The sequence below is a fragment of the Pyrgilauda ruficollis genome, unplaced genomic scaffold (genome assembly GCF_017590135.1).
Source record: "Pyrgilauda ruficollis isolate IOZ18807 unplaced genomic scaffold, ASM1759013v1 scaffold83, whole genome shotgun sequence".
NCBI lineage: Eukaryota > Metazoa > Chordata > Aves > Passeriformes > Passeridae > Pyrgilauda > Pyrgilauda ruficollis.
Genome location: NW_024530266.1, coordinates 1,835,032 through 1,855,802, shown reverse-complemented (window position 1 = coordinate 1,855,802; position 20,771 = coordinate 1,835,032). Strand labels below are relative to the sequence as shown.

Here is a 20,771-nt window from a genome sequence, read left to right as displayed (position 1 = left end):
TTTTAAACACAGTCTTAATGTGATGGAAAGGAAAAGTAAGAACTGAAGTAAGAAGCTGAAAGACACCCAGGGTCAGGTCAGGGAGAGATGCCTTGGCTGAAGGTACTGCGGTGTTTTCCGTATTTGTCTGCTTTATTTTTAAACACCCAGAGCCTTTGCTTGAGCAACACTTCCTTGAACAAAAAGGAAGCAGAGGAGGAGAGAAGGGCTGTAAAGAGAGAGGCTAATGGGGTTGGAAAAATATGATCTCCCCAGCCATGAAAGTCAAAATTACTGTTTGAAACTGAATCCTCCTGGAGTACTACACAGGCATGAGGGAAAAGGGGAAGGGAGGGAAGGAAAGAAAGATTTATTACTTAAGCAGAACTAAAATTCTGATGAGAAAAAAGACCGTTTGATCCATATCCAAATTTCAGATCAACAACAGATCTGAAACTGGGCTTGTTATATTTCCCTCTCCTTTGCATGCATAAAAAAGACAGGGAGGTGGACTGTGTTTTAAAGGGGAAAAAAGTCCCTTGATCTCATGAAGCCCTGAACTCTTATATTCCATTTATAGCTCTAGCTAGAATGACATCCCCCTTGATTATCAGGCTGTCCAATCCAGCTGCATGTGTCAGGACTGTATGAGGCACTAAGTGAAATATATATATGCCCTTACAGGGTTTAGCACATCGGGTCCACCTCCAGGGTACAGGCTGTAGCTCATTCTGACCACTGCTCCTCTCCCAGGAATCACTTGTTAAGTGGTTTTTGTTTGGTTGGTTGGTTTTTTTTTTTACCTTTTTTTTTTAGGGCACTTTTACTTTCCAGTTTCAGCAACACAAAATGGCACCAAAGAAGGACGTAAAGAAACCAGCCGCGGCACCAGCGCCTGCGCCAGCACCAGCACCAGCACCTGCACCAGCCAAGCCCAAAGAACCCGCCATCGACCTCAAGAGCATCAAGGTAAACGGGAGAGCGTGGGCTGAGGGAGCCCACGGGGACAGGGAGCAGAGTCCTGCCTGAGAGCTGCACTGAAGCCTGGTGTGAGCTTGGTTCCGGTTTGGGGACTGCAGGGAAATGAATGAGTAACCTCAGCCCATGGATTTGCTGAACTGCCTGAGCTTTTGACTGTTTTAGTAGCTGTAGGGTGTAAGGCATGGTGCATGATTTAACAAAGGAGAAGGCCTGGAAATGTTAAAAATATATTGGAGTGTGGACCTCAGAACTTTTTATTCAATTGGTACCAGTCTCACCTGTTTGGTAAAGATAAATTTAAAATAAACACACAACAAAAAAAACCCCAGAAATACCCTAAAGTAGGTAGATGAGGACAGGAAAGGGGTTATTGAAACATGAAATACAATGTTTTCCCATAATACAGTACAAAACACCATCTTTTATAGTTTAAAATTCTTTTCCAAATTTTTGAACCACCTGATGACCCTCTGGTCATGTGCTTTGAGATCAATATAACTTATCTTTAAAAGCAACAAAACAAAACTGTTTAAAACAGAGAGATTTGGCAGTTTTGCCTATTTTCATTTTCACTGTACAACAAACATTGGTGAGACCACGAGCAAGAAAGCCATGGATGGAAGCATTTCAAGTGATTTCCTCTCATTCTTACATGTTTGCTGAGAATTTACAATTTGCTGCAAATTGAAAGCAGCAAAGAGAAGGAGTTTTTTGGAGGTTTCCCTCTGACTGCACTGTCATTTGTTCTCATAATGTCTTTAGATTTTGCATGTCAACCAACAGCACTAACTGCCCTGACCCTTTGAAGAAAACTTCTCCATTTTGGGAGATTCTTTACTTAGGAAAGAGGAGAGGGAGGCTAAGCAGTTAAGAGATGAAGAGACAGACTAGTTTCTCTGAGTAGGACTATAAATAGTTATTCTGTACTTACCTGGCAAGCTGATTGGTCCCAGGACCAATTTGCTAAATTCTACACAAAGAATCATGCCTATTATGGGTAAAAGAAGGACAAAGACTACTAATAGGACCTATATATGATGAATTGTACTTCAGATACCTGAACACATAGAGTCCTGAGATGTTGTCATTTAGTGAAACTTCTCTAAGTTTACTTTAATTTTCCCAATCTATACTCAGTATTCTTCTAAAAAAAAAGTATGTATCTTCTCATAAGATTGAAGCTGAAACCATTGAGAAGAGGAAAAAAAAAGACATTTTGAAATACTTAGAATTTTAAAGAGTACATGAAAAAGCCACTGGTTTTGAGCATACTACCTGAAAATTAGATTAGGCCTCACATTGCACTAGATGATGGGGAACCAAGCTAGATTTCCTGCTAAATAACTTAATATGGTTCGATAGCTTTCTATGTCCAGTTAATCAGGAGAAAATAGAATTTTGAACTCCATTGAACCTAGCTAATCTATCTTTACACAAATAATAATATATTATCAGCTAAAAAATTTCAAATTGCACTCCGAGGCATCTTTGCAGTTCACTCCTTTACCCAAAGGAAATAGCAGCAAGAAATATACACTGGTTGAACAGAGAGAACTCTCCAGGTTTTGTCATATTCAGACTGATAAAAAAAAAAAAAAAAAGATAGAATTTAGGGAGACTTTCTTTTGAAAGATACCAGAACAAAACATTTTCTTCCAGGGTCCCAGCCAACCACCATGGGTTGTTGCCCCTTTTCCTATTTTGAGAGTTCAGGCAGTGAAGGGAAACAATTTCAAGTTATAAGTAATTTGTCTAAGATATGTGGCAGAGTCAGGAATCAGTTTTCTGAGTCTTAGCCCAATCTCTCAATTATTTCTCAGTTCTTCCATTCAATCACCGAAATCTCAGCATGATAAAAGTTCCAGCACCATTTCCAGCAAAACGTTGGAGGCAGGGAGTACTGGAAAACTAAGGTTTTATCTGGGACTCAGTGAATAATCCTGACCCAGGGCTCTTTGCAGTGATTTATGAGACATGGAGACAAAACCTACATCACTTAAAACAAGGGGATCCAGTGGGCTGTGCTTCACTCCTCAGTGAATTTGCAGCCATGCCAGAGCTTGCTGCTTAAGAGAAGTGACTAGGAATGTCAGGCTACACTGCCATGATGATTTGGGGAGCCACAGAGCAGCTAAACATACAGAAAGGCTTTGTTAGCTTTTATCCAAGCCCCTTGGTACAGCTGGGGTGGGTAAGGGGAGAGGTGCCCACCAGGGCTTACAGCAGTCAAATAAACCACATTTGGCTGTGCACTTCATTCTTAGTTGGCATTACAAGTCACAATAGCCTCCAAAACAAACATGGTGCTTTACAAATGTGAGTAGTGATTCTCTTGGTGGTACCTCCCCACTCAGACGCCTTTCTTGGCCCATCTACAGGGAATCTGGTTTTCTGGACTTTTTGGAGTACACATTTTGCAACTTTGGCACTTTTTTCCCTCCTTCCTTAAGAGAACTCAAGTTGGGTTTGTCTATCACCATCAAAAGCTGTGATAAAGTTGTGACAGGTCATTCACTCTTTTCTATTCTTTATTGATCTCTTTAAATTAACAAAATTAGAGCAAATATTTGGTGATTTGCTAGTGCCAACAGCAGCTAATATATTATATTTTTCAGCAACATCTATTGACTATAAAACTGAGTCACAGGAATACCCAACTGGCAGACTCAAATCTCTAAACTCAGCCCTTTTACAGCTCACCTTGGGTTACAGTATAACAACCATAGGAAGAGAGTATAGGCAGGGATGAAGAACTTGCTTTTTAATGGAAATGTGAAGACCTATTTCCCTCTACTCAGGGAACAGCTTAAAAACTCAATCTTTGCACAAGCCTTTCCAGACCAAATGTATATTTCCAATTTTCCTTATTACTAACATGTCTTGGATTTGTATAGGCACAAAAGTTGAAGATTAAATAATAAATGAGAAGAGAACAGGGCAGTGGAAGCAGCTGAGAGCCGTCACTAGGAACCAACCATGATTAAAATCAAAATGACCATATAGATAATTTTTCTTAAGAGACTCCCAAGAATTCTGTAATTAAAACTGTGGCCCAGGAACACTCCTAATACCACAGCTTATGTGTTTTATCAACCTTCTTCTCCCACACAAGCTTGAGTGAGAAGAAATGTTTAACTCATGAAAAGCACTACTGTGGGTCTATTTCTGCAACTGGGATGAAACGTGAATAATGCAGATGTCTCATGCTTGGTTTTGCAGCTAAGGCAGTGGGAAATGGATGCATTTCCCATTGCACAAATCTGTATAAATGAGTTCCTATTACCAACAAGAAAAGCATGTTGGGTTTCTGGTGGAAATCTAAGGGTTCTTCCCAGCACGTGTAACCAGCCCTTGGACAGAGCCTAGGCTCATAAAATCAACTAGGATGTTTTGGGATGCAAATGCTGAAGATGCTGAGGGCAGTGCTTCACAGGCATCCACTCTGCAGATGGTGATCTGAATGTCTAGTGCCCTGTTCTGGTGTCACACTAGCTCCTTTACTTCAAGGATACAGCTGAGTATCTTCTCTTGAGTAGAGACAGAGATTGGGCAAGTGTCCACACTGGAAGTAAGGTTCAGGGGTACACAAGGCTTCCTATGCCTGCATTTTCAAGACTGAAATCCCAGGACATCAATAATGCCATGCCCAACTGCAGATCAGCCACCCAAATGTTTAGCAGACAAACAATTAAAAGCTACCAACTAGTAAAGACTTGCTAAAATCTTGTGTAACTGTGTGATGCATGGTGATGATGCCTGTTGCATGGAAGCAAGTCTGTGATTGTTTCTAACTGCAGAGCTCTTAAGGCAGTAAAAAGTGTTTCTGCAAACATCCTTATTTCTTGTTACATTCACTACTTGAGTAGGTCATCTCTGAAGAGATATTGCTTTGGATATAACCAGAGAGAGAGAAACTCACTAAAATGCACTGACAGAAAGCTCTTGGGCTAGAGGGCAAGCAGCACTGCAAATGTCAGCTGAAGCACTTGGAGAGCTGTTGTGCTGCAGACAAACTCTACAGGAAGCCATGGAGTGAGAGCAGGAATGCCAACAGTGGCTTTGCTCAAAAGTGCTAAGGGCTTTTTTAGGAAACAGTAGCTTTTTATTTGAAACTTTTGGCTCAGGTCTTCAAATTGTGCCTGATCTTTCTCCAGCTATGACTCCAGAAGGATGCCATGCCCTAGGACAGGTGATCTGTTGGACAAGGTCACCAGTCCCAAGTGTCCTTACAGGTAGGAAGGGGACAAATGTCAATATGAATTCGGTCTTAAGAGATGTATAGGTGCCTGTCTGATGCCATCCCCACCAGCTTCCTGCTACTGCTGTGGCCCAGCACCATCCAGGATCCAGCCCAGAACAGCCCCAGCCCCAGGCTCTGTGGACCTCACCAGTGACACATCACAGCCCACATTGCTGACAAGCCCAGGACAGGCAAGGCACAGCATAAAGGTGTCCCAGGACAGACCACTTGGACAAGGACTGCTGCACACCAAACATCCCCTGGGCACTCTGTTGGAAACTACACACAAAACCCACAGCTTAGTTTTGTTGACAAAGTTTTTGGAAGAACCTTGCTTCCCAAACTGCTGCTAAGCAAGGAGCCCATCAAAAGTAGAGACTACCTGCCTATATTAGTAGACACTTTTCCTTAATGTTGCTAACTGAAAAAATTGTTTGAAAAATAATGATTTTTTTTTTAAATTTAAACAAGATCCAATATTAGTAATTCACAGCTTTAGCAGCATTTAAAAAAAGAATACCTGTAGCTTTGGATGCTCTGGTGAATGGCAGACTTGGGTAGAAATAGTGGAAATCAAATTACACAAATGTAACATTTTAAGAGCTCACAGGATAACTCCAAGCTTAACAGGAGTTATATGACAGAGCCTTAGTCCCATCAAAACAACCCCACAATATTTCTAAAATACTGTTTTAAGCCCCTTCAGAGCACAGAGATGTTGTAAAAGATAGTAACAAGATACTTGAGTTAATCTTACATAAGGCAAGAAGAAGGTGACAAATTTAGCCAATGACAAGCAGAGAAAGAAGTTGTCTGTAAGGAGATCTGAAACAAGCAACCTGGAAATTTGCCCTTGTTTCACTAAGACTTTATTACATCTTATACCCACTGCCAAGAAGCACTTTCAGCTGGTTGGTTTACCTCAGAGCACTTAAATGTCAAGTAGCAAGGGTTTAAATTACATTAATACTCTAACCGTGCCACTGGGAGGCACGTTAAAACAAGAAATGCCTCCAAAAGGGCTCCAGAGCCTCACATCTTGTGTATCCACAAGATTACACACATTCCAGCACAAAAGCAATTAGAAATGGGACATGTTTACAAATGAGCACAGCTGAAGGCACTTTCTCTCCTGAAGCTAAAGAAATGTGACCAAGAGTGCAGCAAGAGCACATATCACACCCAGACATTTCAGAAGGGCACATTAGTTAAACGTCAAGGCTCATCCAAAAGTTTCTGCACAGCTGCAAAGTAACTGTGACGTTTTAAAGAGCTATAAACTGGAAAGTTACACAAAATGCTTAGGAAAAAGGTCAAAGTAATCTGCAGTCAAGTCATTTAAACTCAGAGATATTTCTGAAGTATTCTTTTAAACTTCATAGTCTCTCACACATGCAATTTTCTCTCCTGTATTAATGGGGATTGTTTTTATTCTTTCTTCAATTGTGTTTCTAGGCAGCTCTGTTCTCAAAACAGACCTCAGTTTCTCAAGAGCTCTTCTAATGTTTCTCTGCCTCATACAGCAGGAAGCTCAATCCATCAAGCTGTTAATTCTTACTTAATTGAGAAGCAGCCTCTCTAAAACCTGTGGCAGTGATTGCACAAGGTATGGAACTGAGGTGAGAGATGGGAAAAGGACAGCCTGCTTTTCAGAGGGGTTTGGAAGCTGTGTAATCCTGCACTCAGTGGTGTCTACTAGAAAAGATGTGCAGCTGTATTAATCAAGGAGCAGACATTAATAGTAAGCAGGTATATAAACTACGGTAGGCACAATCCTATCTTAACTTCATTTTTAAAAAATTTAAAAACCCCTCCAGTCCTGAAGAGAAGGCTAAATATACAATGAGTATCCTAGGAGAATCTCAAATTTCCTTTTCTCTGATTTTCCAAGATATCCAATATGTCTTAGTCTCTTTTAAAGAGACAGTTTTCCTTTAAATAGCTGGTAATTCTCTAATAAACTCCTACGATGATTCACTTCTTGTCACTCATCCAAAAGGTAACAAACAAATTCAGCAGCTTAATGTTTTATCTCCCAGCAGCTCCTTCTCCCAGGGCTTTCCATCCTGTCAAGACCTTTCCTGAGTTACAGGGAGCACAAGGCAGCTGCCCCTCAGCACAGCTGTGCCCAGGCCCAGTGCCCACCAGCCTAAAGAGGTGAGCACAGCATCACACTGCAAAGCTTGGGGCCCTAAGGCACAGAAACCAATGATTTGTGGGAAATCAGGAACTTTGTTAATAATTTGGATTTTTTTGTGGATTGGTGTCCATTTAGCTGGTGAAAAAGAGTTGCATACAACCCATCAGCCCCACCCTTTAACTGGGACCTGGTCAGAATATCTCTGGCAAGAGAATTACTAGAAGGCAGTCACAGACAATGCAAGGAACAAAACAATTAAAACACCAAACTCAAAACACACCACCTTTGGCACAGATAGCCCTCTGGATAACAACTCTGCCCATAAATAAGGGCCATATGAATTTAGAGAAATCCAAGTCATTCTGGTCTTTCCTGTGTGCTGCAGTTGCTTGAACCTTTCATTATTTTTGCCAGGGGTGGGGCATTCAGTTTTTGTTAAACTGAACTCCCTAAAATATCAAAATCATCCCTAAAGCCTCAAGACTCAGTGTCCTCTGATAATGCAGAGAATACTGCCAGGATCAGAACAAAGACCAGATCACTACAAAATATTTGTCCCTTCTGAATTTTCTGAAAGCTCCTTTTAGAATTGGAAATCTCACCTTTAATTTCTTTTAAGGAGTATTTGAAATATTTTTAATCTAGACCATTTTGTAGCTGCCCTTACTGAAAGCAAGTACACTTTAATCCCCCAACAGATCTACTGTCTTAGAGCAAGGTAATTCTTAATTTAAGTGAATGCAAGATGCCCATGCTAGAATATTCCTCCCCAGTAAAACTGTCTAGTGAGATGTTATTCAAGGATCAGTACTAAAATGAAGGGCTGATATGGTGCACTGGTTTTTCCTCATCTGAACTCTGAGTCAAACTCCCATATGGTCAAAAGACAATCATCTTATATGTAGGTCCTCTCAGCTGATAATATTTGATATCCCATATAAGCCAGATGACTCATCCAGGTATCTGATTTTTATGACCATGACAAATGCACTGCAATTATTTTCTGCTTGGCGTCTTTTGGAATGAGTTTTGTTGTAGCCAAACATAGAAATTACCTGTTCAAGAAAAGGAGTCTAAGTTTTCCCTAAAACAAAAACAAAAAACCAAATCAAAACAAAAAAAAATTCAAAAAAAATTTCATATTTGATTTCAGGGGAACATTTCATAGTTGCCAGCACTGGAAAACAAGATGCTGGAGACAGAAAGAAAATTCCACAAAAAGCAACATACTACATTGACCCAGCCACCATTTCAGCTCTGCCAAAGTCTTTCAAGAGCTCCTCTATTAATGCATGGGGACTAATGGCCAAGATCTTGAGGAGTTTTCTCACTTGCCTGAATTACAGCCCCAGCCAGTGTAAATCAGGAGCTCTGCACTGTGCTAAACCTATGTCAGCAAACCCAGGGCAAAACCATCAGCCCCCTTTCTATGCAGCCACACCTGATTGTGGCTACACCATCATGAACACATCCCTGCAAAACATTTTTGCTATTACGAATAGCAAAAAACTACCAAAACCCAGCAACAAACCAACCAAAAGCAAAGAATTGTCAGCAGAGCTTTTTTCATACTCAGTATATTTCCAGATATTTCTAAAAAATTGCAAATCATTTGTTTGAACAGAACATTTTCCAGCTAAAATGGAAAGCTCAAAAAAAAAATCTTTGCAGTTGCATCTTTTTTTTTTTTTTTCTTTGTTAGGAGGTAGGAGGCTAGTATCTCAAATCCACTTAATTTGATTGCTCAGTTTAGAAACACCAGAGAATAATCTGACTGAATTTGATTTTCTCATTCAGAATATTCAACATACTAGAAAGACACAATTGTAAAAGTTATGCTTCTCTTCAGGGTAACTAAGCAAGCTACAGGAGAAGGTTTTTTTCACTAATCACATTTCATCATTAGACAACCAAAAACAGTGACTTCTTAGCAGAGGCAACCAATAGAAATTAAAAGGGGGGATTTGAGTTCAGAACTGGGAGTCTGTTGTTGTCACACAACTATTCCCACCGTGGCTTCATGACACTCTTGATCTTGTTGTGACAACAGGGAATGGAAGAAGCTTGGAGCAAAGTTTGCCAATCCTTTTACAAGTCATAACATCCATTGAGATATTTGACCTGGTCGTGGGGGATGCTGCATGGTGGGCCTTGGTCTTTGCTGCTAAAGAAGCTGCAGCCTCTACCTCCTGCTCCCTGTCTGTAGGCCCACCATGACCACCCTGCAACCCAAAAAGCAACACCATTCCCCACTGTGAACAGTCATCCTTCCAGTTCACAAAGGCTTTTGGGGTCCTTAGCTTCTACCGCAGCTCCTCCTTTGCCTCAACCTCACAAACACCTGAGCAGCATCACTTCTGTACACACCTGTGAGCTCTAAACCCAGCACCCTGGTGCCCTGCCTAACCCAAGCCTCAGAGAAAAAGTATCCTAGAGATCCCAGGCTTCTATGAATACAGATTCCCACTGCCCTGCAGGATACATCTACACATCAGCCATTAACTTCATATAATTGGTTCCAAACTACACTGGTAATTTTTCCCTTTAAAATGTTAAAAATTTGGAAAACGTGATCAGAGTGTGCAGAGGAAGAGCTTCGCAGCAGGATTGTCAGCTTCTTTGTTGACAGATAACTTTTCTGCTCAGTGTCAACAACAGGAACCCCTTGAGCAGACAGGCAGCAGTACTACTCATCTAATGTTGGGCTCTGGATTATCCATGTAAGGGGTTGAGCAAAGCCCAGCAAAGATGTGAGGACCATTCAGCTGCATCTCACACATCCTGCAAGCCACGTGTGGAACCAGCCAGCTCCTCACCCTCACTGCTCCTGACTCTACAGCTTATCAGAGAAATAGAATCCCTCCCTATAAGGAAGTCTTGGTAGGTCTGGACAAGGAATATCTCCTCCTGATGGTATGGACCCAGAAAGTGCTGACATGAATCAAACTTATTGCTTGTCACTCCCTGCCCCTCTTCATCCTCCTAAAAATAGCCATCATAAGATGTCTATCAAGACATGGAGCCTCCTGTCACTTTGCCCTAAGAAAGCTAAAGAACTCGCCAAGGGGAGGGACCTCTTCCTTCTGACACCTAATCCAGGCAATGTCGTCAGCACTACTGGATAAATAAGGGGAAGGAAGGCAAGGAAAGCAGGACCACTCTCAAGATCTCTCAGCTAATCCTTCCTGCCTGTCTGCTGCTCTGCATTTCCAACTCAACCATGGTGGGTGCACTGGAAAGCTAATAGTTAGCAGCCAGCCAGTGTAGTTTACAGAAGTACATAGGGCTTCCTGCCCATGTTAGGTCTTGGGGGGTGGGGGAAGGACAGTCCAGGAGACAGTTTAGGTTTGCTTGGTTTTCCTGTTAAAACCTAAAGGTTTTCCAGTTAGCCTCCGGTTCTGAACCAGGCAATAGTAGTGGTGCAGCTCCCACCGCTTCTGACAGAAGGGTTACAATTTCCTAAGCTTTTTTTAATCAAATGCAACCAGCTAAAGTGGCGAGGAAAAATCAAATTTTATATAAGCAAATATCATATATTAGTACGTTATGAAACAATGTACCATCAAAAACTAATTTAAGACATAAATTTTAAGGGAATAATTTAATTTCTATGTTAATGAAAAAAAGCTGCTTGTTTAGAAATATTACTTCATATTGTATAACTGAAATGGATCTATTCTAAAACAGTAAATGGACCTGATGGTAATTAGTTTTCGGGGTTTTTTTTAGTTAAGAGACTTTCTATTTTTCTTGCTTCTTGCCACAGCTCTGTCTTTCCCTGGGATGTAGATTTTAAGGAAAACTTAAAGAATAGACTTGCTGGTGCAGTTTTTGTAGGAAGTTGCTAGATTAGGTTGCTATGGCCTAACTACATTAGGGAAGACAAAAGTGAAAGCGCTCAGGTACTTCGTGCTATTTACTTTCTCTCAGTGCATTTTCAGCAGTACTAGTTCTCTTTTTTCTCTCTCTTTTTCTCCCCATCTGCAGTCCTTCTCTGCTGATGAAATCAATGGTAAGTGAAATCAAAGTTAAACTTTAACAGGGGGCAGGAGGGGGAAGAAAATGGCAACGAAATGCTAAATATTCACTAGCCTTAACAGCTCTTTTGCTATCTGCATTACTTCTGCACATTTGACAGGCCACTTTTTTGCTCTTCTGGAAGATGACTCATGGATTGAGCTGGATGCTTTAGAAAACACACAGGTTCTCCCCCAGCCCCCCTTCCTAAGCTATTTTTTGTGATTGATTTCCTTCCAACAGATCGAGTTCTCCAAGGAGCAACAGGATGGTAAGTTACAAGAGAGCTGATGCGTTTTACATGTGTGTGGGTTCAAAAAGAGCTGAGGGCTCAGACATTAACTTTTATAAAACAATGAGCTAGGACTTCATCTGATATAAATCACCACACTCTTGACTTCAGAGCAGTGATGACTTATGCTGAACAAGAAGGTGGCTGTAGATCTACATGTAATTTATCTGGATGTTTGTTTACATGCTGTCTGAACTGAGAAGTTTATACCGTGGTACAAAGAGGAAACACACTGTCTCTACTCTACTGAACATTCTTCACTTGTGCTCCTGTTCTGGCTCTTCACAAGGATGCTGAAAATAAGTCTTGAACTTGAGAGTCCCAGGGGAAATAGGCACAAGGAGGACAACAGAAGGAGGAAATGGGCTGAAAATTTAACTTGGCTGCAGTGACTTTGCAATCTCACATGAACAGAAGATGCAAGAGTTCTGTATGTCAGTTTTGCCAGGAGGTGTTCTAGAAGGGGAGGAACAAAGGCTGTTTTACTGTAAAAATATTCTTTAAGTGTGGAAATAGTCAGCAAATAAGTGACTTGTGTAAACTGCTGCTTACACAATGGTGTGGATATGCTGCAATTCTTGAGCATCTTGCTGTATTCTTTGATTCACAAGCAACTTGCAGCTTCCAAATTTTTTGTTTCAATCTTCTAGAAAGAGATAAAAATCTGGTACATGAACAATAGTTCTCACTGAAGCTCTGGAAATCTAATTGTAAATGTTTCAAATAGGCTGAGAGATGCATTTGGGCTGTATTAAGTAATATTTTAAAATGTCAAAAACCATGAGCACATACATTAGACTGAAGAAAGTGTTTAGAAGGGGAGATACAAGGATTTCCTAGAAATTCAGAGGGAGTGGAATATCTAGAAGCAGGTCTTGAGAGAGCCCTAAACTTTGTGAAGGTGAGCCTGCTCTCAGTAACTCCATCACAACAATAAGGAGAGGTGCAGTGCAACAAGTGAGACTGGTAACAATTCTCTTCTTGCAGTCCAAACTCTCTTGGTCACAAAAGAAGTCATTTGGACTCTTCCTTACGTCTTGATTCTGAAAATTTTACAAAAGGATTGGATGGGTTTATGGAAAAATGGCCTAAAGCTGCTGGCAATATTTGAAAAGCAAAATATTTCTTTCAGCTTCCCCGTGCATTTCAGATCATCCAGCTGCTGTAACTTTACAATGGCTGAATCCAGCAGCAGAGCAAATAGAAACTACTTGAGAGAGGGAGAATTTCCCAGGAGCAGATATGCCCACCCTCAGTAACTATTTCTATCTGCACAGGCTGATGTACCAGCAGCTGGGTAGTACCATCCTCAGACAGACTTTGAACGTGCTTGCTCCAGCAGAGGTATAAACTAGGATTGGCCCTTAAAAAAAAAAAAAAAAAAAATTAAAGAAATAAAAACCCACAGCAAAGATATATTGCAGTGAAATGCATGCCTGAGATACAAAAATCAGTCAGTCCTTTTCTCCAAGCTGGGGAGCTGTGTTCAGAACCCAGTGAACATAAAACTTGATGGGATTTACAAAATGGAGAAACTCTCCTGTTGGCTTTGCTATTAGCACACTGGCATTGTTTTAGACGTCGCTGCAGCTAAATGTCATTGATTTAGCAGATGAAAAACCAGATCATATGGTATAAATCACTACAGCTCCACCCATCTCAGCTGCTGGAGCTGATATCAGGAAGCTCTACACTGGTCCAGAAGGCCACAATTTCATACCCTGCAATAAAAGCTGGAAGGAAAGAGAGGTAGCAGCAAAGGGTTATAGGTGTCTCACATGAAACAGTAAAAGGATTAGTTTCAGATGTATTAGATTACAGCCTAGCAGGCTGACACTGTGTATCAGCACTTTACTGGTGCCAGCAACAACTCCAAGGTGGTACAAGGAAGACTAAAGCAAACACATAAATACCTCCGCATCACGTCCCCAGCACAAGATGAATGAAAACATGATCCGAAATGTGCCTTCTTACTCCTAAACCTGCCTCAAAGCAGAGTGAACATTACACAGGCTGTGGAACACAAAGCCTGGGTGGCTGCTGGATGAGAATCATGGCCAAGGAAAAGATATTTTACTTGATTTACTTGGAGCTAAAGCACAGCATCATCAGACACTGCAGTGCAGAAGAGATCAACAGCACAAACCAAGATGCTTGTGGCACATGGGGTTCAAAGATAACTTTTTAGCCACACTGTTGACCTTTGTCCCATCCTCTTTTCTTAAAGCCACACTTCTTCATTAAAATTCTCTAAAAAGCCAAAAAATAGAGTAATATGATTGACATGGAACTTCACAACAGAAGATGAAGGCTAGTAATGCAATGAAGGCAACCATCTGTGCTGATTTTGTAGGAGAAATGCCTGTACCTGAAGGCCTTGTCCAACAAGGGGAAATAAGTGAACACTGATCACTTGGCAGTACTGAAAGAAGTGAAGTTGCAAAGTGAACACACTGGAAATACACAGGAAAAAGCACCACATGAGTACTTCCACTGGAAAAGTGGAATATTCATGCATCTGTAAGAAGCAGGGACAAACTACAAAGAATAGAAAAAAAGAGGGAACAAACATGTTTGGACATTCCATTGTAAGGCAATTTTAAGGGAAAGCAACAGTAAAAACATTTGAAATCCACCTTCAAGTTTCCTATTAGCACTGTGTACTTGAGATGCTGGGATTGCAGGCAGAACCCACTGAAGCGGGCAAAGGTTTTGCACTGCTAGGCACTTGACAGTCCCAGTTCTCTGGAGAGATAAGGTGGAGTGGATAACAACATTTTTACCATCTGCTGCTACATCATGTGAAGGAACCTGTTTTTGAATGACAGTGTTGGTAGAGAACTTATCATTCCCTGCTCTTGAAATAACTACAGGGTCAATCAAAAAGCTATTGATGGCTATTAGAGCCAGGAAAGACGTGAATGGTAGATATAAAAGTTTAAAAATAGTGAAACCAAAATGTCAGAGGGGAGGAGTTTTTCTTGGGACTATGGGCCAAAGATTCCCCTGGCTAACTCCCTGAGTCAGTGGAACAGTGCCAGGAGACAGCAGGCTCACATCTTTGTCCATAGGGAGCTGCCTGGCTCAATGTTGCTCTTCTCTTGCAGACTTCAAGGAGGCCTTCCTCCTCTTTGACAGGACTGGTGATGCCAAGATCACCCTCAGCCAGGTTGGCGATATCATCCGGGCACTGGGGCAGAACCCGACAAATGCAGAGATCAACAAAATTCTGGGAAACCCCAGCAAAGAGGGTAAGTGCCCTACAGCCTTTTGGGTTGCTCCTGAGATGGCAGAAAAGCAATCAGGCTACACCAATAGTCACAGCAGGACAGAGGGGAGCTTTTGCTCTGGTGAGGAACGGGGGAGACTATGCAACACTACATGGTATTTCTCTCATTCCTTTGGAAGAGAACGATGCTAATGGGGAATAGAGGAAAGCCTTCTGCTTAAAACACAGAGAATTCTCTTTAGGGACTGTTTTGGTGTCAACTCAGTGTAGGTATAGCACACACCCATTGTTGCTCACAGTCCCTTAGGGTTCCAGCCTTTGCTTGGAGAGCTGTGGGTCCATTTCTAACAACTGATCCTCAGCTCTTCAGGTCCTTCCACCGCAAGGACTTCTGCATAAGCCAAGACATGCCCCGGGACTGGAACCCCACCTGTATATTTCAGCTGACTGGAATGGTCTTCCCAAAGCTCCTACAAACCTGGGCACACTGAAGCATACATTGCTCATTTGTTACTGAAGCAATTTTTTATTTCTTTTTCCTCCCTTTTATAGAGAAAAAGAAAGCATAAATACTATAATCCCTACTGTAGAAGCAGGTGATCCCTGATTTCAGTCATGCAGAACCATACTAAGACAGGCTAAATTATATTCACATCTTTTGGCCTGGAAAAGACAACTCTGAGGAACAATTCAGAAAGCTTTGGTACCAGCAGGAAGCACTGAGGACTAACACAGAGATGAAATCATAACAAGACTTTCAGTCATTCCAGCAATAACTGACAATGACTTTGATATATATGCATAGTAAAATAGGTACTGTAACAACTGTGTAATGAAAAATATCTGCCCATCTATTTCCATCTATTATATTTTGTTGCTGCCCAGATGAAGGCTGGCAATGGAAAGATCCAGGAGGGAAGAAGAAAGAATAAAAAAATATTATTTTATTTAGCAGCCTTGCTCAAAAAAAACCAAACCAAACCAAACCAAACCAAACCAAACCAAAACCAAAACCAAAACAAACACACAAAAACCACCGCAGAATAATCCAAAATGAGAAACACCTGGGGAAGTTCTCACTGAGGACTACAAGTTTTGGTTCATAGAGGAAAGGGGTTAGGTGGACTGTGCTCGGGAGGTCTTAAACCTCCATTGTGGACATGTCCAAATTTACTATTGGCAACCCAAAACAATTTACTTTCCTAGTTTTACTTAGTTTATTCTTTTGCTAATAGGCTCTGCCACCACATCAAAGAGACCCTGAAGATGTCAGTAACATGTGAGCAACCTCAGCATCTTTTCTAAGTCACTTCATCCCACTCTAGTTACTTTTTCCCCATTGCTGGGGCTCAAGATTTTTGTTTGACTGTATTCTGCTGTTCCTTCACTCCCCAAATCTTTTCAAAGATTAACTCATACAGCAAATTTCATTTTTGAAAGAAAAATATAGCATGCACACAAGCATACAAAGCTATGTGAGAAGGATCCTGAATGTGAAAATCACATGGCTGTGAAAACTAACTCACAGGATAAGAGAATCCAGATTCTGCAAAGGAACTGTCAACTTTGGTGGCAAAAACTAGAGTAAAGATTACAAAGAGCTGTGGAAAGGAGAGCTCTCCCACATCTGAGAGCAAACATGCCTAAGGAATACACATACAAACACCTAGCATCTAACAACTGGTGGTTTTTTCCCAGAGATGAATGCCAAGAAGATTACTTTTGAAGAGTTCCTGCCCATGCTGCAAGCAGCTGCCAACAACAAGGAACAGGGCACCTTTGAAGACTTCGTTGAAGGTCTGCGTGTCTTTGACAAGGAAGGCAACGGCACAGTCATGGGCGCTGAGCTCCGCCATGTGCTGGCTACTCTGGGTAAGGGATCGTCCTCTCTGCAAGCACTTCCAAAGTGCTGCTCTTTGGAGGCATGAGAGAGGCAGGAAAGGTAGCCCAAACTGTTTGGAGAGGTAGGAGGCTACCAAGTCAAACAAGACTCTGGGTTTCCTAACTGAATCCGCAAGGAAAACAAACAGAGCTTTGGGGTTCCTACTAAAGAGCAAAGGAAAAGGCTAGGCTTATGACATCCAAATTCAGACAAGATTATTAAGAGTAACTGTTATTTGATGAATAGAGAGAAAATTCTGTACATCTCAGTGACATAACACAAATGGGCAAAAGTAGAGGATTTGCTGTATAGAAATTTCTTTACTCTGTAGGTATAACTAGGCATATATGTCTCTGTCTTAAAAAAAGGTAAAATTCATTAAACTCATGTCATATATAGGTGTTTTTTCAGAAAATAAGGAAAGCCTTTGGAAAAGCTGTAGGTTTCAGCCTCAGTTCTGTGTGGAAGAATGAAACAAGTTCTCTCCACTCTCAGGTGAGAAGATGACAGAAGAAGAAGTAGACGAGCTCATGAAAGGTCAGGAGGACTCAAATGGCTGCATCAACTATGAGGGTAGGTACAAGAGTTCAACATCCATCCTACATTTCTCCTGTCTCTTACAGTTTCATTACATTCTCAGGCAAATCAGACAAAGCTCCAGCTGAGTTAGGTCAAAGGCCTTGTGTGTGAAAACAACCATGGCAATATGCTCATCCTGCAGTCACACCATGCAAAAGACCCCACTCAGCCTCAGTAGAGGAGGCTCTTTTGGTCAACACCAAATCTCTGGATTCTGACTTTCTGTAGAGCAGTTGCAGTTACTGTATCCAATAGCTACTGTCTTATCACACTTAAGCAAGAAGAGAGCTTGATTTGTACAACATTAAGCACTTAAAGCTTTCTATCACTGTATCAGATCAAATCCGACCAGGAACATATTTTTGATGCTATCAGCTCATGAAGAGCTGTTAATTTTAGAGTTATTCCCCAAGGTAATATTTGCTGCTCCTTCTAACTAGCATATTTGTATTTTTCCACAGCATTTGTAAAGCACATCCTGTCAGTCTAAGAGGAATTCTCCAGGTACCAAATGGTATGTTCTTCTTATTTGTACACTTAACTTCATCTGCTTGCTATCCATAAAGGCTTCTATAGACCCATGGCCAACAGAAGCTACAAAACCCTGACACCAACATCTCCCCAACAATATGAAAAGAATAAAATGAGACTGGTGTCCAAAAGCAAAGATAGCAGGAGTACAGGTTCCTTGCTCTTGTTCACGGCCCTGTAACTCATCAGTGTTTAGGAGATTTTTCAAACACAATGCAAATTGACAACCTGAGACATTTATCCTACAAGTACAATTGAGATTGTTTTTAAATTGAAAACAAAGCAACACCTTCCAATAATTTGTAGATTTATTTTAAGACAGAGTGGCCTGAATACTCACATAAGCTACTGAGAACAAAATAATCTTCAAACAAAATAATCATCTGAAGAAGAATATTGTCACAGAAGAATATTGATCAATAGCCAAAAGTGGGTTTCAAAAGTACAAATTTTTAGAAGTGCTAAAATTGTTTAGCACTTCTCCTACAAGTAGGGGAAAATAAAAACAACAACCCCTAGCCTTTATATGCTACTATTTTGTCCAGACAATGGAAAAAAACCCCCAAAAAAATCACAAAAAACAAACCCCAAAACAGCAGCCGTCTTTAAAATGCAAATAAACTTTTGTGGGCTTATGTGAAGTGTCAGTTATTCTATCCAAGGAAATACACATTCCCAACTGTATGAAACAAACACTCGAAACAGAAATCAAGGGCTCTGATTGTCATTTTGCAATTGTTTCTTCAGCCAACATTAACTTCAAATACAACTCTCCCATTCCTTCCCAGAACAAGCCAAAATTAGAAAGACCAGATGGCACTCAAGATTTGCCTGAAATTCTTGCTCAGTCTGTCACCATCAACATGGAAACTGCATAGAACTGGATGATATGACTCCAACCCCACCATTTTTTTACCAGCACATCCATGGATATCACCTTTGGTCACTACACTTTCATTGAAAAAACCCAAGCTGTTACTAAAGCAAACTACATGGAATAAACTCTACCATCCAGGGTCCATCCATCCCAGCCATCTCTTTCCATGTTATTTGCTTTGAAACAATGTAATTTATTGGGAAAATAAAACATCCATAAATCCTTGTGGTCACTTTGAGGCTATGAAGTCCTTTTTTTTCCCATCTGTTCAAACCCACTCAAAACAGCATTCAGCAGTTAATTCACTTTCCTTGTACATTGGATACCACAAAACAAAGTTTTATAAAAAATATAAATATGGACATTCCCAGTAGGTCACTTCACTTGATCTTAATGAAAAATTCTTTCTTTGGGGTCTGGGAGGAGGAGTAATTAATTAGGGCACTATCACCAGCATCAGCATTTACAACATTTTTGGGAGAAGGAGACCTGGTATCTGTTGTCAGAACAGATCCAAAGGTGGCAAGATCCAAAACCAGGCAGGGTGGCCCTGCTGCAGGGGACCATGCAGGGCCACTTTTCCCAGCAAAATCTCCTCTGTACTGCTCCAACAGTTGGTGAAGAGCACTCTTAGGAAAGAATCCTACCTGATACCTTTATTTACAGCTTTAGGGACAACCAGAAAGAGCAATCAGAAGTACAGCCACCCTGAAATGCTCTGTAACTGGGAACAGGCCCAGCACCAGGCAAGAAGAGGCCAACTACCCCTGCTGCAGCAGCAGTGGGAATAGCTATTGCTAAGTATTGTTACATCCCTGCCCCTAAATGTTGCTCCTCTCTCTTCCTTAAGTGTTCATGAAACTGCCTTAATCCCCATCTGGGTCTCAGCCTGTTCTATTAAAATCCTACCTTGCCTTATTGAGTTGCTATGCACGAAATGGCCATAATTCAAGTGCCAACAGGTGCAGTGGGGGTGGCTGGCACCAGAATAAACCACAGCCGCTCAAACAACAGCTGCCTCTTTCCTGAGGCTTCCCAAAGAATCTCCCTTTTAAACCCTCACCATGCTGGTACACAGGGCCAAATGAACCTGTGAATTACACCCTGCCCAGAGACTTCTGCCAGCAGATAGCTTACAAAGAGTTGAGGTTGCTACACTCAAAATGCAAAAAAAAACCTGGATAGAAGAAAGAAGTAAAAAGGAGTTATTAAACTTCATCCTGAAAGGGCATATTTAAAAAGTGCAGGACACATAAGCAGACTCAAAACACAGCTACACATCCTCAACATCCTACCTATACACCCATGCTCCAGGCAGTTTCTCTTTCCAAGAAACTGTGGACCTCAGTTGTTGGGAGCACAGTTTTTTTGGGAATTGTAAGTTTTACTAACTTCTAAAATATTTGGGACTCAGACAACTAACAAAGTCAAATGACTTCTCACCACTGTAGAAGCAGACAAATTTTTAATCTCGCTAGTTTTTAGAAACTCACATTCAAATTTTTGTTTAAAACAAAATGCAGATTATGAGACATAATGAGGCTGACAGTATTTATCTGGATTCTAATTGCAAGAAATCAAAGTAATACTAATTGCACCACTCTCACTCCTCAAAAATTAAAGTACAAATAATAGTTGCAGACAAAACCGATGAAAACAAAGAGAATACTCCTTTCCTACTAAGCTGAGGTCAAGCCTCAGAGTATTTCATAGAGCTGTACAGGGAGTGGATTTTTATGCTATCCAAAGGTTTTAGTAATTATAAAAAATTTCTACCCTAAATTGACACAAATATCTGAAAAAAAATGTTCACATTCTCATAAGATCTTAAATAATTCCATCATTTATAAAGAAAAGCAAATCCTTTATATACTACTAGCCTCTTTCAGCTAGTGACAGCTTCAACATAAACCCTTTTTATTTATCCATTTTGAAAATGAAGAAACAAGATGATTTGGAAACATAATGACAAGGGATTTTTGGGGCTTTTTTGAGAAACACACAAAACTCTCTTACAATCAGCT

General features: G+C 40.9%; 1 protein-coding gene across 2 annotated transcripts; it reads left to right on the top strand.

Annotated features, from left to right (window-relative positions):
* Nucleotides 1–667: 667 nt before the first annotated feature.
* Nucleotides 668–18,979, top strand: MYL1 (myosin light chain 1). Of its 2 annotated transcripts, none has more exons than XM_041487706.1 (7): nt 668–948; nt 11,601–11,628; nt 14,757–14,900; nt 16,577–16,750; nt 17,256–17,333; nt 17,801–17,853; nt 18,659–18,979. In XM_041487706.1, the coding sequence occupies exons 1-6, from the start codon at nt 829–831 to the stop codon at nt 17,827–17,829; spliced, it is 573 nt and encodes a 190-aa protein (XP_041343640.1). In that variant the 5' UTR covers nt 668–828; the 3' UTR covers nt 17,830–17,853; nt 18,659–18,979. The 2 variants fall into 2 exon arrangements, with proteins under 2 accessions (XP_041343640.1, XP_041343641.1); XM_041487707.1 differs by lacking the exons at nt 668–948; nt 11,601–11,628 and adding exons at nt 10,423–10,563; nt 11,328–11,352.
* Nucleotides 18,980–20,771: the final 1,792 nt, after the last annotated feature.

Coding starts and splice junctions, on each gene's coding strand:
- MYL1 (XM_041487706.1), top strand. CDS start 829: ATGGCACCAAAGAAGGACGTAAAGAAACCAGCCGCGGCACCAGCGCCT. Junction 11,629..14,756: donor CTCCAAGGAGCAACAGGATG/GTAAGTTACAAG, acceptor CTTCTCTTGCAG/ACTTCAAGGAGGCCTTCCTC. Junction 16,751..17,255: donor CCATGTGCTGGCTACTCTGG/GTAAGGGATCGT, acceptor CTCCACTCTCAG/GTGAGAAGATGACAGAAGAA.